Source organism: Labeo rohita, chromosome 6, assembly GCF_022985175.1.
Source record: "Labeo rohita strain BAU-BD-2019 chromosome 6, IGBB_LRoh.1.0, whole genome shotgun sequence".
NCBI classification, from domain to species: Eukaryota; Metazoa; Chordata; class Actinopteri; order Cypriniformes; family Cyprinidae; genus Labeo; species Labeo rohita.
The window spans coordinates 12682507-12697717 of record NC_066874.1 but is presented as its reverse complement, the minus strand read 5'-3'; the positions used below and the strand labels follow the sequence as shown (position 1 = coordinate 12697717).

The window sequence follows — 15211 nt, the reverse complement described above, 5'->3', positions numbered from 1 at the left end:
TGTGACTTTAATATGTGTCTAGATCCACTGTAGTCATGATAGGCCATTACATAATTATGTCAGTCCCTGCTTTGCAGCAATGTGTATAGATATGCTGTCCAACACAGTAAAATGTTAATATCTAAGCTTTTTCTTTTGCAGAGCTCTTTGAGGTTTAGCAGCAGGCTGTTTGAGCTGAGGTTTGCTTAATCACAAGCCTCTTTTTTTGCCAAGCCACTTTAATTTAATTGACTTAACAGTAGTTTGAAATCAGAACTCTCATTCGTGTTTTTTCCCTCTTTAATTTTACTTTCAAAGTATGCTTATTAATAAAAGTAACCATTTTATTAACCATTCCGATCAAAAGTTGCCTTTTTTTTAATAGGTTAATGAGGTGAATGCTGGGAGTGTCTGTGGTAAATGGATATATAGTTAGTGCTCCGTGTTGTAGTTAATCTGTGGCAGATTGTGGACGGCATCAGGCAAGAAAGGACATGCTGCCAAAACCCACATGTCAGTTCAGATCTGTATTAGAAAGAAAGTCTCCATAAAGTGTGTCACCATCAAAGTTTTTCTATTAAACCATGAATTCTTGTGTAGACCTTAACAAAGAGTTAGAGCAGGTATACTGTTTAATGATGTGAAACATTGAAATGGTTGCTCATAAATCTGTGAACTGAGACACCAAGACTCATGTTTTTCATGGCCTTTTTGTACTGTTTTCATGCAAGTACCATCAACTACAGTATACTGTGGGTATAATCATAGTACTGACCCAGTGCAATAACAAAATTGAATATGAAACCAAGTGACCTACAAAAATACTGTTGAATGTCACTTGTTACTGGTTAGGACAAATGTTTGATTATTATGGAAGAGATAGTTTGCACTGCTTGTTGTTGTTATCATAGCGCAATACAAGGTCTCTGTTTCTGACATTTAAGATAGAAAACGTAATAAATACTTTCCAATTATATGCTGAGATCATTAGCACAAGAAACCATTGGAATATAAAAAGGAAATTTTTACAAACTGAGTAGATTGTTTTTACTCGTGTCTTTAGTTTCAACACAAAATATTGGACTTTTATGATTGCTATCATATATTTATTGCAAAGGTATTAGGCTATGTATAGTACAGCTTTTTGAAACAAAGAGACGGCATCTCATTCCTGTGATGTAACATAAATATCAATATTTCAGGATCATTGTTATGAGGTCAGATTATTTTCAAAAGTGTTGCATTATGACAGCCCAGTTGTGGTAGTGTGAACCAGTGACCCTGTTTAGCAATAGGTAGTCTTTAGCTTTTTACTTGCTAATCAAAGTAATGACTGAAAAATTGAACTTTTTTTTTTTTTTTTTTTTTTTAATCGATGTTTAATATTATTTACTTCAATCAGAAAAAAGGGGTGTGTCATTTTTAAGGTGTGGCTCCTGTAGTGCTGCAGTGTGTTGCTGCAGTCCCTCCCTCTTTGCTCTAACGCAGATGTACATGTACAGCATTTTGTTCATTAGCAAATGAAGTCTAAACAAGCATGCAATGAGCAGTTTCTTATTGATCTTTGTAATCAAGCCTTGTTTTGGGCTCAGGCCGTGAAGGTTACTGCAAACTGCACAAAATAAGAGCCTGTTTTACGGAAGAGGTTTCACAAATTTAGGACATAATATATGACATTATTATTTTTTATTATTTCATCCTTGAGGAAAAAAATGTTAAGAATAAAGAAAAAGAGTTAAACTCATCAGGAAAATAACTCCTGTAAGTGCCATCTGTGTTTATCTCTACACTGTAAATGACCCATTCAGTTTTCTTCAGTGTGTGTGTGCGCGCATGTGTGGTTGAGAAAGGATGGGATAAGACATTGTTAAAAATGCTGGGATATCTGCCATTTCACTTTCCATATCCCGCCTAACTGTACAGTAGCATACACTGCATTGCTTGGCGTTTTAAAAAATGTTTGCTGGGAGCCCTAACTGATCTGTAATCATATAGTTCTAGGCCATTTCTGTTCACACAAACAGAATTGTCGTTTAAAGAATAGTCATGTTGTCATGTTTTAAACTGGCGAAGCTGTTGTTGAGCTGTAGGTTGTAGTGCAGATATTTTTGGATCAGGCCTTGATTTGTGTGGAACTAACCCCCTCTTGATTTTTGGCCTAACTTTTAGGATAGCAGTGTGTCTAAAACATCAGTTTGTGATCTTTCCCTCAAATTCCTTGGTTAACACCAGAAGCAGATGCTCTCTTTAAGCAACTCAGCATACACTCTATAAAGACATTTAGTGTATAGTATCTTAATGTTTTGTTGTTGTTGTTGTTGTTGTTGTTATTGTAAAGAACAACATTGTCACCATTGTAGATTCACCCCACACTGCATGAACAGAGGGATGTAGCATATCTCACAAATTAGTATTAATAGCATTGTACCCTCAGGAGAGACAGAATGAGCCCAGGGCCTAATATGAATCACAGCTACAAAATTGTTCTAAAATGGAGGTAACCTAACTGCATCTGTAATAGACTTGAGGATGTGATTTAAAGATCATTTGAATTTGAATTAAATTGGTATGATGAATCCTAGTAAAACCAAAAACTCAAAATCTCATTTTAAGTCTTTAATATGAAAATATCTCTGGAATGAACTGCAGATGCTTAAACAATGAGATCAGATCCATGTCCCCTGAGATTTTTCTGGATGGCAGCTCACCAGGACACAGCAAGAATCCTGAATGCATGATCGCAAACAGAAGGTTGCAATGTCCATCTGTCTTTTGTCTTACAACATTTTCCCTTTGTTTCTTTGTCTTTTGTCTTTTGTCTTGTCTTTTCTTTTTCACCCCTGACTCAGCTTTGTGGGTGGGGTGTGGTGGGGGTAGGGCCAACCTTATAGATGGCCCAATACGAGACTGCGCAGTCTGTTTCCTGTGGTATTGTTTTTATAGTTGACCATTTCAGCAGACTAGTGTGTGTGTGTGTGTGTGTGTGTATATATATATATATATATATATATATATATAAACCAAAATGATCACGGTTATCAGTATTATCACGGTATTGTTAAAATGTGCTGGAAATGTTCAAAAAGTACTGACACACAAATCACTTCACCAAGTTTTATATTTAAAAACAGTAAACAAATAAAATTACATTTTGTTTGCCTAATCAGTAAAACAATACCAGCACTAATGATGTCTGGATTTTAAATGACAACATGACTGACAACTTATATGGCATGTTCAAATATCTAATGTAAATGATCAAATAAAGCTTTGAAAACGTATCATAAAAGGTAAACCTCACATTTCAGCCTTCAAATAAAGAAAAGGTTAAGTCAAAATGAGAATTGGTTAATAAAAGATTGTATGTGTTTTATCTGCTCCATAAATCTAGATAATTTATCTGAATTGTTTAAATGTGTAGACAGTTTTTCATCAACTGGTCAAAATTTTGGCTACAGCAGGACATGCAAATTTTTTTGGCCAGACAAAAACTGCACACAAGCTGAATGTAAATGTAAGTCTCTGTAAATCCACTGTGGGAGACTAGATGGCGCTTATGGAAAAGCTGTATTACAGCTGTTTCCGTGAACTCCGTGGATAAAGCAGTATTGCGATCAAGAACACTACTTTAGATATTACATGGAGTGAAGATGAAAACAAAATGCCATCGAATCTTTTCTAAAGACGGTCAGACTTCAGAGGTACATTCATATAATTAATTAATTTATATTTTCATTTCATTTGTATAATTCCCAAATGCGAAGTGAAACGTACGGACTGCAAATACATTAGTTACCAAATAACACACACGTTCTTTATTTGAGGGTTGGGCATCACTAAATAAAATGATTTAATAAATACCTGATTACATTAAGTACTTATTCGCGCGTACGTAATATCTGAGAGAGCGCATGAGCCATGATCACTATATATTTAGGAGAGCAAGCCCACTGCAATCCATGAGATTTGTGCTGGCATCCTGTCGTATTAGGATAATGCACTCTTTGCATTTGCTATTAACATAACGCCAAAAACTGCTTCAAATGAACGATGAAAGTAAGAATTACGTCGTAAAAGCTGCAATCCATTTCTTATTATTCCGTGGGGATCGGCGCCTATACCATTAGCACACTTTTAAAACATCCCAGCTTTTCCGCTGTCTTTTCACACAAAACGAAACTACTGTGCGTGGTGTGTGCAAATGAGACTGGATGGTACTGGAAAAATACCGGTATTTATTATATTTCAAATGGTACAATATCATAATTTTGCTCAATTCGGTATTTTATACATTGCTGTTGCGAAGTGCACCGGTGAAAATTGTGGCAACAGAAACGCGATGGATCAAACAGATAAAACTCTTTCAATGCGCCCGAAATTAATAAATAAAGAGAACAGCAGAAGTGAAATATGCCATTACTTTGCATACAAAACGGATGAGAAATGTGAACTGACTCTACTGCACCTATATACAAGCGTTGCTATAAATAATGTGCTGCCACAGGAGGCAACACATGGTATTTTGCTATTTGTTGCTTGCTCATCCTGTTTTTTTCAGAGAATTAAGAGATCAACAAGTGAGTGAATCATTCATAAATTCATATTTAATTTTTACTTTTATTCACAACTGATCAACGCACATATATATGATGTGATACAGTAACAGCGAAGGCTCAAATGTGCGTGACACGCTAGAACCAGTTAAGTTTTGGTCATGTAATATATACACTTGCATTTCATACAATCAAATATTAATTGAATTTGAATGAAGCAAGAGTTTTGCTATATTCATTTTAGTATCAATAATATGAAGGGAATGTTTCTGCCGACCGCTAATATGTAGCAGCCGAGAGAACGAGAGAGTGACTGTGCGTTCACACCAGACGCGACTTGCGCGAATAAATCGCGCTATTCGCGCGTAGTTGGACGCTTGAACATTTTGAGTTTACTCGCTTCATTCGCGCGTGAAATTCACTTCACAACAGACGCGAATTCGCGTCATGGGAGTGGCTTCTGCCAGGCGGCTCCAGTCTCCTTGCGAAATGGCTGACATGGATTTTGTTAAGACGGTAGCTGCGCTTGATGTGCTATGGAAGGCTGAAAAACGGCGTAGACTCGTTCGGCGCCGTGCCTGGGTCCATCAGATCAGTCCGTCAATATGTATATAGCTCAAACCGAGTAAAGAGCGTTATTTACAACTTACCAGATTGTCTGACCTCCTCACTCACTTTCTTCCAAGCAGGATTCTTTTTATTCCTGTTTCTATAAAAGTACGAAGATGTATCTTACAGCTCCGGGTATCCATATACAGGGACGATGATTTTGTCCTCCATTGTTGTTTCGGATTTCTCCCTCCGCTTGCTATGTCTAGCTACTAGAGCAAGCTTCTGATTGGTTAACGCGGCGCGAATTTTCGCCAAAGTTCAGATTTTTCAACTCGCGAATCACGCGTTCACGCGTCAAACGCCCAAAACGCTCCATTCGCGCGAATCGCGCCGCAGGATGTCTATTCGCGTCTTTGCATTGACTTAACATGTAAATCACTCGCGCTTAACGCTTCATTCGCGTCTGGTGTGAACGCACCTTGAGATTTGTATTTAATGCTTTTTCTTTGGATATCCGAGTCTGAAATCTGAAAACTATCTGAGAGAGAAATAATAACGTAATTTTGAATGTTACTTTGACTGTTAGAATAACACTTTACAATAAAGCAACATTTGCCTGTAGGGTTTTTGTTATAGTTTGCTATATAGTTTTGTTATAGTTTTGTTGTTTTTATTTTTATTTTTATTTATTTTTTATTAAAAAAAAATCAATTCACTTATCTTTTGAGGCTGGTTATTTGTCACCTATGGTATCGATTTAGTATCAATACTGAGGTATTACATTCTAGTATCTTACCAAAGCCAAAATTATGGTATCGAGCCATCCATACGACAAATCCCTGACAGTAAACTGATGCCTCGGTGTATTTATGTTATTAATATGTGGGGCACCGAAACCGCTTTTGAAAGCGCACCTGTGTTTTACTTTCACTTTCGAGATTCACAATTACACTGAGCAGCAGTAGGCCTACTTACTTACCACATATTTTGCAAGATTAGATGTTTGTCAGTGGTACTCAGGATCTGCAAATCATTCGCCATCGTCCTGTCAGTCATCTTGCCTTACTCTGTTTATGTGGTAAGTGAAATATATATTATGTACTGTAATGTAACATTTTGGGCACACCCCTAATTGTCATAATAACAAAAGATCAATAATTAATATAATAGTTTTCCAAACACTTTCCCTTGCTGAAAATGGGGCAGGATATATTTGTTTTTCCTTCTCCATTGCTGTTGCTGTGGAAATTGAAATTTGTAAATCGATGCGAATCGCTAGAATCGTGATTCATATGCGAATCTTTTTTTTTTTTTTTTTTTTTTCTTCCTCCCTCACCTGTCAACTTGCAGAATCACATTTATGAAAAAAGATCTGTCAAGAATGGAAGAAAAAACACTGAAAATATTCAAATCAGGAATGCACAGTTCATGCACAAAAATGTCCATCAAAACCAACATGAATAATGTTCATTAATCCAGTGAAGTTTTTCAGCTGGATTGGTTTTTATTTTCTTTATCGTGCAGTGTTTAATTCAGTTCCCTGATCATTCTAATTAAATTTCAGCAAGTAAAGAACAAATTTATCGGAAGTAAGCTTATGGGCAACACTTCCGGTTCATTAACCGCTATAGGTAGGGCCCTATGAAATCTGTTTTATTTTTTTCCAGATTCCGTTTTTTGTTTTAATTTTTCTGGATTTAGTTTTCTGTCGATTCTTTTGCTACCTTTTTTGTTAAGGGTGTTTGATCTTCTTTGCGTGTTCACTTTGCAAAGACTGGGTCTGAACTTCTGCAGTGATGTAGGATGATTTTTAAATGATTTTTGAAGTTGAGGGAGAAAATATGATCAGAGTTTTTCGGCATACCCTAACTGTCTTGAGTCAGAATACACAGAGTTCAGGGAGAGAAAGGCAAGATGAGCACTTGAGATTAAAAATTATTTAAAGTGTATTTTTTAATGAAAATAACCAATCGATTCGCTAGATAAGACCCTTCTTCCTCGGCTGGGAATATTTACAACCGCATTTGGGATCGTTTGAAGCCGCATTTAAACTGCCTTTTAGAAGTTCAAAATCGGAGCACCATACCAGTCCATTATATGGAGAAAAATGTTTTCCTCAAAAAAAAATAATTTCTTTACGACTGAAGAAAGAAAGACGTGTACATCTTGGATGACAAGGGGGTGAGTACATTATATGTGAATCTTTGTTTTGGAAGTGGACTTCTCCTTTAAGTGTAATGACCTACTTTTGATTTATTCATCCAAACTTTGACATATTCTGTGACATTCCACGTTATTCGCCAAATTCCGCTATTATCACTGGATTCCTTGATTCCGTCCATGTTTTCTGCATCGCGGAAATCATAGGGCCCTATATAGGGTAATAACGAGAAGAACAACGTGTTGTAAGTGGTAAAATTGTTTGCACTGTGTGCTTATAATTAAAATAATACATTAAAATAATATGGTAAGAGAAACCAGTTTGCAATATCAAGTAGCAAAACAAGGTGTTTTGTACAGCTAAAAATAGCTGGATACGGATGAGACCGGAAGTCAGACCCATAAAATTTACAAATGGCCGCACCCACTCTTACGGGAAAAATAAGGTGGCTACCTTATTTAAGTTGGTACATTGAGGGGGTTACTCACCACCCTCCTTCAGTATGCAGATTTATTAGTCAATCAGGTTTTCGTTGACCAGTTTTTCCTTAAATTCATTCATGACACCACAGAGCCATAAAAACTAAAAACAAAACAGAACAAAACAAAAAATAAATGGTGATCAGTTACTGAACCTAAGATTATATACTTTCCTTTTTATCTAAAATAATCTAAACATTATTGAATAAAATTGTTCATGGACATTTTTAAAAGTATAATTTATTCTTTTTTTTTTAACTATATGAAAATGTATCTAGTGGAATTTAATTATTTGCTTTGAGTTTAATTTGGTGAAATTTGGCCTTTATTAGAGTGGGTCAGTAACCGGATCTCAAGGATGCCCCACTTAACATAGAGCTGACCTGGATCCAGATTTAGTGTTTAACCCAGCATTTACAGGTTTTATCTTGTTCATGGATTACATGCACACTGGTCAGATTGTTATTTTTTGCATTGTTTCTGCCATAGTTTTATGACATATAAACACACCTGAAAAACACACATATAAAGCTGATTGTCACATATTGTATAAGTACTGAACTGAGAACTTTTTGTTTAAGCCTTGTTGGGCTTAAACAGTCAAATACAAACACGTATGTGTCAAAATGCTGTATTTGCGAGAATCCTTGTAAACACAGTCGTTTCTGTCTTAAAGGTTCATGAAACCCTGGACTACTTTTTCCAAGATTTTCTGAGAGGTGTTTGTGTTGCACATCATAGATGACAATGTTAACATCTGTTAAATTAAATTGTTGGAGAAAACTGGTTAATTTTGAGCTTTTTTGCACTTTTTTTATGTTCTGGGTTTAAAATCCATATTGTGCTTACATTACGTTTGTTTGTGAAGGGAATGTGCCTCTCAATCTACATATATCCGTCTATGTTCGCACGAATCATTTGTGATCCAGCTTCACTTACAGCAAAAGTGAGTATAAGGTTTTTTTTTAATGAATCTTTGCGATCGCCTTTCCTAATAATGTGCTAGTTAGCAAGTCTAGCGGCTAAATGCGGGTAAAGTAAACAGACTCGTCACTTTACAGAGAGAATTTGCATTTAAAGCAGCCTCCACCAGAATGGGATGATTTTTGCAGAGCTGATTTTGGCAATGTAAAAAGGGTGTTGTTTTACCATTGAGAATTTTTAACCAAAGTATATTATAGACTTTTCATTAAGAGCCTAAAGAATCATATCAGCTTGTGGAAAATGGGCATCTGATGACCCCTTTAAGGTCAGGAAGTGAAATGATTTGTCTGTGTAAGAAACTGAACATTATTTATTTGTAATAGGTTGCAAACAAATCATTCAAATCACTCAAATCATGGGTTTCTCAATCAAAGCTCTCTTTTTTTGCTGACTCAATCATCACTCCAGTGAAGGGACAAAAACGTTTTTTTTTGTGTGTGTTTCTCATTATTTATGTAAAAAGTTGAGCTGTTGAAGATAAGTTTATTCACTTTAGATGCTTTAGAAAGTACAACATCCATGGTTCATTTCAATATTGGGTGTTTTAATAGTTTAATTGCATATACTGTACGTTGTGTGATTGCCTGATTACATAAACAAGTAAATTAAACAAATTCAATGAAACATACTGCCTAAAAGAACCCGTTCTTGGAAAATAATCAGATTTCCCTGTTTGCCTGAGGCCGTGGATTACAAGTAATAGTTTTGTAAATAATGTTCAGTGTTCAGATATTTCTTGCATGTTTCACATCATAAGACCTCAATATATCATCAGGAGCCGCGGGTATTAATTTTGTGTTCCTTAATATGCATTTTAAAATTCTCAAAGATGGGCAGCCACTGACTTGCATTTCATGAATCACCAAGGACCACAGTTTCAGCTAAAAATCTTTACTGTTCTACTCCAAGAAAAAGTTGCCTACTTGGCTGGCCTTAGGGTAGGTTGGCAACAAATTTTTAGTTTTGGATGAGCTATCCCTTTAATAATATAATAAAATACTGCTTAATTATCGTTATCAACTAACCCTAGAAAAACTTTTTTTATATATATATATATATATATATATATATATATATATATATATATATATATATATATATATATATATATATATATATATATATATATATATATATATATATATATATATATATATATATATATATATATATATATATATATATATATATATATATATATATATATATATATAAAGCATAAATTAAATAATTTAATTAGTAAAGAAGATTTTAGATCTAATTCTAGTTGGAAACTAGAATCATTTTGAACTATTTGCAAATGTAACTCTTTCTCTGCCTTTATTTTTATTTATTTATTTATTTTTTTTTTTAATTGTATTTTTGCCAGTTACCACCATCAATGATCAGTTTCACTAAATTTTGATGCCCCGCAAAATATTTTGTTGTATGAATGTCTGAACATGCAAAATGTCAAAAGAAATAACAGAGTCTCTGCTTTCAAACAAAGAAATAAAACACAAATCAACACTGCAGTCTGTCTGATATAGAGACTTGCATGACTATGAGAGTGATATTGCTCATATATATTTTCAAATATATTATACTGCTTTCATTATTTAGGTCACATATTCATGGGAAAAAAAAAATCAGTTTGAATGAGGAAAACATTTTCTTTATCATAGTATCCTTTAAATCAGTGGTTCCCAATCTTGGTCCTGGAGCATTAATTAAACCCACATGATTCAACTCATTAGTAAAGACTTGGCTCATTTGAAATGAGCTAAATCTGCATGCACGGAACTGATAACTGCTGATTGCGCAAAATGTATTTTTCTTGCAAGAGCGAGTTGGCCGTGCAGTCGAGCGTAGTTTTCTCTTCCCTGACTGCGCTGACCAAAGGCATGATGGGAAACAACACGGATTAATGCTCATTGGTTTAAACAACCGTGTTGTTGCGTTCTCTTCTAAAATGTCTGAGAACAATCTTTGTGTGGGATGTGTGGTGGTTGTCATATTTCTAAATTTAAAATATTAGCGTTTATCAAACTAAAAAAGTACAGAAAACACATCGTTGGCAGAAATTAACTGTTACTTGTTGAACACCATGTCTATTTTCATATAAAAGTGACAGAGTTTGAGTTAGCTTCAGTTTATTAGCAACAAAGTACGTAAGTGTGAACCAAACAATATCTGCCTTTGACCTTGTGTGTGTCTGATCCACTACGAAAAGTCAGAACTCTCTGTCTTGTCTTCACTTCTCCCCTCACTGCAACTGTCTGCAACTGTCTACTCACGTCTACTTTTAAGGCAAGGTGAGGCACATCTCAAACTACTCCTAAACCGCAAAAATAGGTGATAGATAAGAGAGACACCAAAAATGTTCCAGGACTAGGGTTGGGAACCACTGCTTTACCTGGCTATCCTCGCTGTGTCAGGACCCTTTTCTTCAGCAGTTATCTTTGATGGTTAACTGATCACTTGAACCCAGGACTAGGAAGCATCAGCTGAAGGCAGTAGAATCAGGGGATGAGCTCACACTGAATCAGTATTTGCGTGCCTCACTTCCACCTGAACTACCTGTGATTTTTGTCAGGGACAGGCCCCTCCCGATAGAGCCCACTGGTCCCTTTTGCTGTGTCAGAAAATGACCAGCATTTTTGTGAATTGTCATAGCGGCTGGATTTGTCAATTTTACACTGTCGCATTCGTCGCTTCCTATTGGCTTTGCTGCAGTGGCTGGTCAGCCTGCTCAACCCAACTTCACATTTATTATTCCACAAATGTTGTGATAAGCCCTTCTCATGCAGGTATGTTCACAGTTCACCTATGAGAAAGAAATTTTCCCTCTATTTTTTTTTTTTTTCTTTGGCGCAGTGCTTCAACCTCGTCTGATGGTGGATGGATCAGATCCATTTATGCTGAGCACCTTTCACAGTAACACAGTGTGATTTGATACATTCTCCATCTGCTTCTGAGAGACTGATATTGAAAAGAAACATCTGTTTACTGGCTTACCCTCAGTCCTCTAAAATGAGTCGACGAGATCATTATGCCATTTTTCTTATGCTGAGGGTTTCTCATAACTTCCTTATTCAGTTGAAAGTTTATGGGGAATTTATGTTAAGCTTTGTCCTACTTAGAGGGGTGTAGCCACCCCAAATCTGAGCACTTGAATGTCAAGGAACCATGTTATGTCAGAAACTGGAGACAAGTCATGTTTCACATGACATCGCTGGTCAGTTCATTGATATTGATGAAGCGTCAAATTCAGTGTTACTCCAGCGCCACTTTGTTTGTCTGTGAATAAAAGGTTGTTCAAAGGTAAATTAATTTCCTTGCTTACAACCTTGTTTTGTTCAAGAATAATTCAGCATTTTAGAATTAACTCATTTATAAAAACCGTTCCTTTGTCACCACCTACTTGTGTAGCTATGTAACCTGCATTGAAGTTGCTAAAAATCGCCTTCATTAACATACAGACGGTTTTAGTTTAGTATGATTGCAGTGTAATAATTACTTTTACTAGTTACAGTGAATGATATTTTGCTTTACAGTGATTTTACAAATTTACAAACTGTTCCCACATTTAAATGTTCCCACATTTAAAGTTGCCACAGTCATTGTCTATTTTGCATTTTCTGCTCTTTATTTGTGCCATTTTGTTTTATTAGAATATTTTAATTTAACTTAACTTTTTTTTTTTTTTTTTTTTTTTTTTTTTTTTTTAATTAGTGTCAAATAAGGAAGAATTTGTCTGATTAAACGAGAATTGTAGTCCATGACAACCAAAAAAGTAGTGCTTGAAAAGTCTTTGAAAGTCCTGGTATTCCATTTTACAGTATCTGTATGAACCCTGATTAACAACAAAAGGTTAAAATGGAAATGTAAAGTTGGACTTCTTAAAGCATAAAAAACTGCTGTTATAACCTGCTCACACATTTCTTTCTCTCTCTCTCTCTCTCTCTCTCTTTGTTAATTCCTTCTAATTCCTATCTTGATCTTGAAGCTGAAACTTGAAGATCGATCTATTGTGCCTAGAGACTTTGTCCGGAGAATGAATTCAAATGTGAGTTGTATTTTTATCACTTGTACTTAAAGAGAAAACAATGTACAGGACAATAGAGAAAAAAAAACTCCCTTAGAAGATTAGATGCTACTACATAAACTGCAAAATAAAACTAGTAATTAAAAATGAATAGAAACTCCTGCTGTGTAGGAATTATTGTATTATAGAAGTCTTAAAATATTTTGCAGACACTCTAGTCTTTATGATGACAGAATCAAGAAGCTTGAAGCTTTGGTTAATTATTTGTTCTCTGAATCCCACAGGATAAACAGTGTGGGATTGTGACTAACATAAACACCAGATGTGCAGTGAAACTTGTAGGGACCAACTGTGTTCTATATCCTGTAAATAGCAAAGACCTGCAGCATGTCTGGGTAAGTTTCTGAACTTTTCTTCTTCTTCTTCTTCTTCTTTCTTCTTCTTCTTTTTCTTTTTTTTTTTTTTTTAAATCATATATATATGTATTAAAACTTTTTATCAAAGCTGTCCTACAACCAAAACAATACCCATTCTAGTCTTAGGATAATTTTGATGAACTTTTTGATCCACTTCAGATGTTGATAACTGTATGTATGTATATGAAGTTTTAAGAGTGAAGTTTTTGAAGTTTTTGCTGAGGTCGACTATAAAATTTACATTTTGATTTTAAAATGTGCATGTAATTCCTTTTTTTTTTCTGTTTTGCGGTCACATCATTTGTTATGTTGACTTAATACACTGAGATGACGAGCAACAAAGTTTTAGTGGAAAAAAAGTTTTTCAAACAGTCATCTCTGCCAAACATCAGCGTTGACGCTGTGACATCGAAATGACGAAGACTACAAAGTGAAAGTGCAGAAAAGCTTAAAAGATTAAAATGATAAAGAAAAGATGAGCCATAAACACATGAGAATATGACTGAAATGTTAGTGTTATATATATATATATATATATTAACAAAGACTTGTTTTTGCTACAAGTTTTTTTTTTTTTTTTTTGTTTTTTTTTTTAACCCAGCGCTAGCGTATTTTGTTGTTTTTAAACACTGTGCTGTCTTACTGTAGGTTCATGATTAAAAACGAAAATGTGAACAAAAATAAAAGCAATTAATGTGTTATTGTAATTAAAATATGAAACTTATAATGACGGGTAATAATAGATTATGGCGGTATTTTTACGACCCTGTCCATCAAAATGACAGACAATGTTAAAGTCTAGCAACCTCTGATATATATACACACATATACAGTGCTTGAAGTGGGCCAGTACGCACCGGCACTTCTGTGTTTTAGCCTTTTGCGTACTGGCACTTCAGTTAACGCGACCTCTGAGGGGCTAAACCATACAGGACTTAATAAGTAATCAGCAAGATTTTAAAACAAATATGATGTTTAATTGGGAGCTGATGCAGTGCTGACAGAACCAGATCATATTTCCTGGTTCTGATAAGAAGTCTAGTTGGTGCATTTGGGGCAGTTGTCACAGTTTGAGTCTCGGTACATGCAGGGATTATAATTGAGCGGAGTGAATGTACAGTGCTCTCTTCCAACCTCAATACCACAAGCAAGACACCGAACCCCCAACTGCCCCGTGGGCAACGCAGCAAAAATGGCTGCCCACTGCTTTGGGTGTTTATAGTGTGTATGTTTGTCCGCTACTGACTGTTGCATGTGTACTTGGATGGGATAAATGCAAAGCACAAATTCTGAGTGTGGGCCACCATACTTGACCACACGTCACGTCACTTTTGGACCAGTTGGTGTTTGTTTATTAAGCCTGCAGGGCTGCAAGTGGCCAAACAACCTGTAAGGATTACAGTTGGAGAATTTCAGATGTAAGTTTGATCTTCATAACCACAACTTGTTTGAGAGAGTTGACATAAAAAGTCTTTGCTGTCGTCAAAGAACAAACTCAAACATCTAGGTAGCCATGTAGAAAAGTACCTCATCCCCACTTTGAAGTGGGGTTTTTAAATCTGTGATTTTGTTGGGACTTTATTTTAAGTTTTTGGACAATATATTAGGACACATTAGGGTTATGGTCTGGGTTGCTTCATCACCATTGAGCCCTTGAAAAAAAGCATTTAACCTTATTTATTCCAGGGCGACTGAAACTGTAATCAGTGTACTCTATTTCACTCTGGATAAAAGTCTTAAAATTGATGACTAACAGTTAACTATGTGTTTGTGTTTTGTACATATCTGCAGTCTTTTATGTATGGTGACTACATTGTATATGACTTCTGGCTTGGAAAGGTGTACGATCTCAGCATTCAAATCGTTGTGAAGCTTTCCAACGGTGCACGGTAATGTGATCACAATTTTTTCCTTCATGCCACTGGCTACGTTTACATGCACAATTTTTGGTTCAAGCAGACTGAATTCATTCCGATTGATGAATCTGAATGTAGTGTTTACATGAACGCTAAATAAAGTGATCGGATTGATGTGCATGTTTATATGTCACAAGCTTCAAA

At 35.4% G+C, this 15211-nt stretch overlaps 1 protein-coding gene across 3 annotated transcripts in view; it reads left to right on the top strand.

Annotated features, from left to right (window-relative positions):
• The window catches only part of ube2o (ubiquitin-conjugating enzyme E2O), a 38458-nt gene that overhangs the window by 3683 nt on the left and 19564 nt on the right, over positions 1 to 15211 (top strand). For 2 of the 3 annotated variants that reach the window (XM_051113158.1, XM_051113157.1), the window contains exons 2-4: positions 12697 to 12756; positions 13020 to 13130; positions 14943 to 15040. In XM_051113158.1, the coding sequence (XP_050969115.1) occupies positions 12697 to 12756; positions 13020 to 13130; positions 14943 to 15040 (269 nt within the window). The remainder of the gene's footprint in view (positions 1 to 12696; positions 12757 to 13019; positions 13131 to 14942; positions 15041 to 15211) is intronic. The other variant, XM_051113159.1, reaches the window with a different exon arrangement.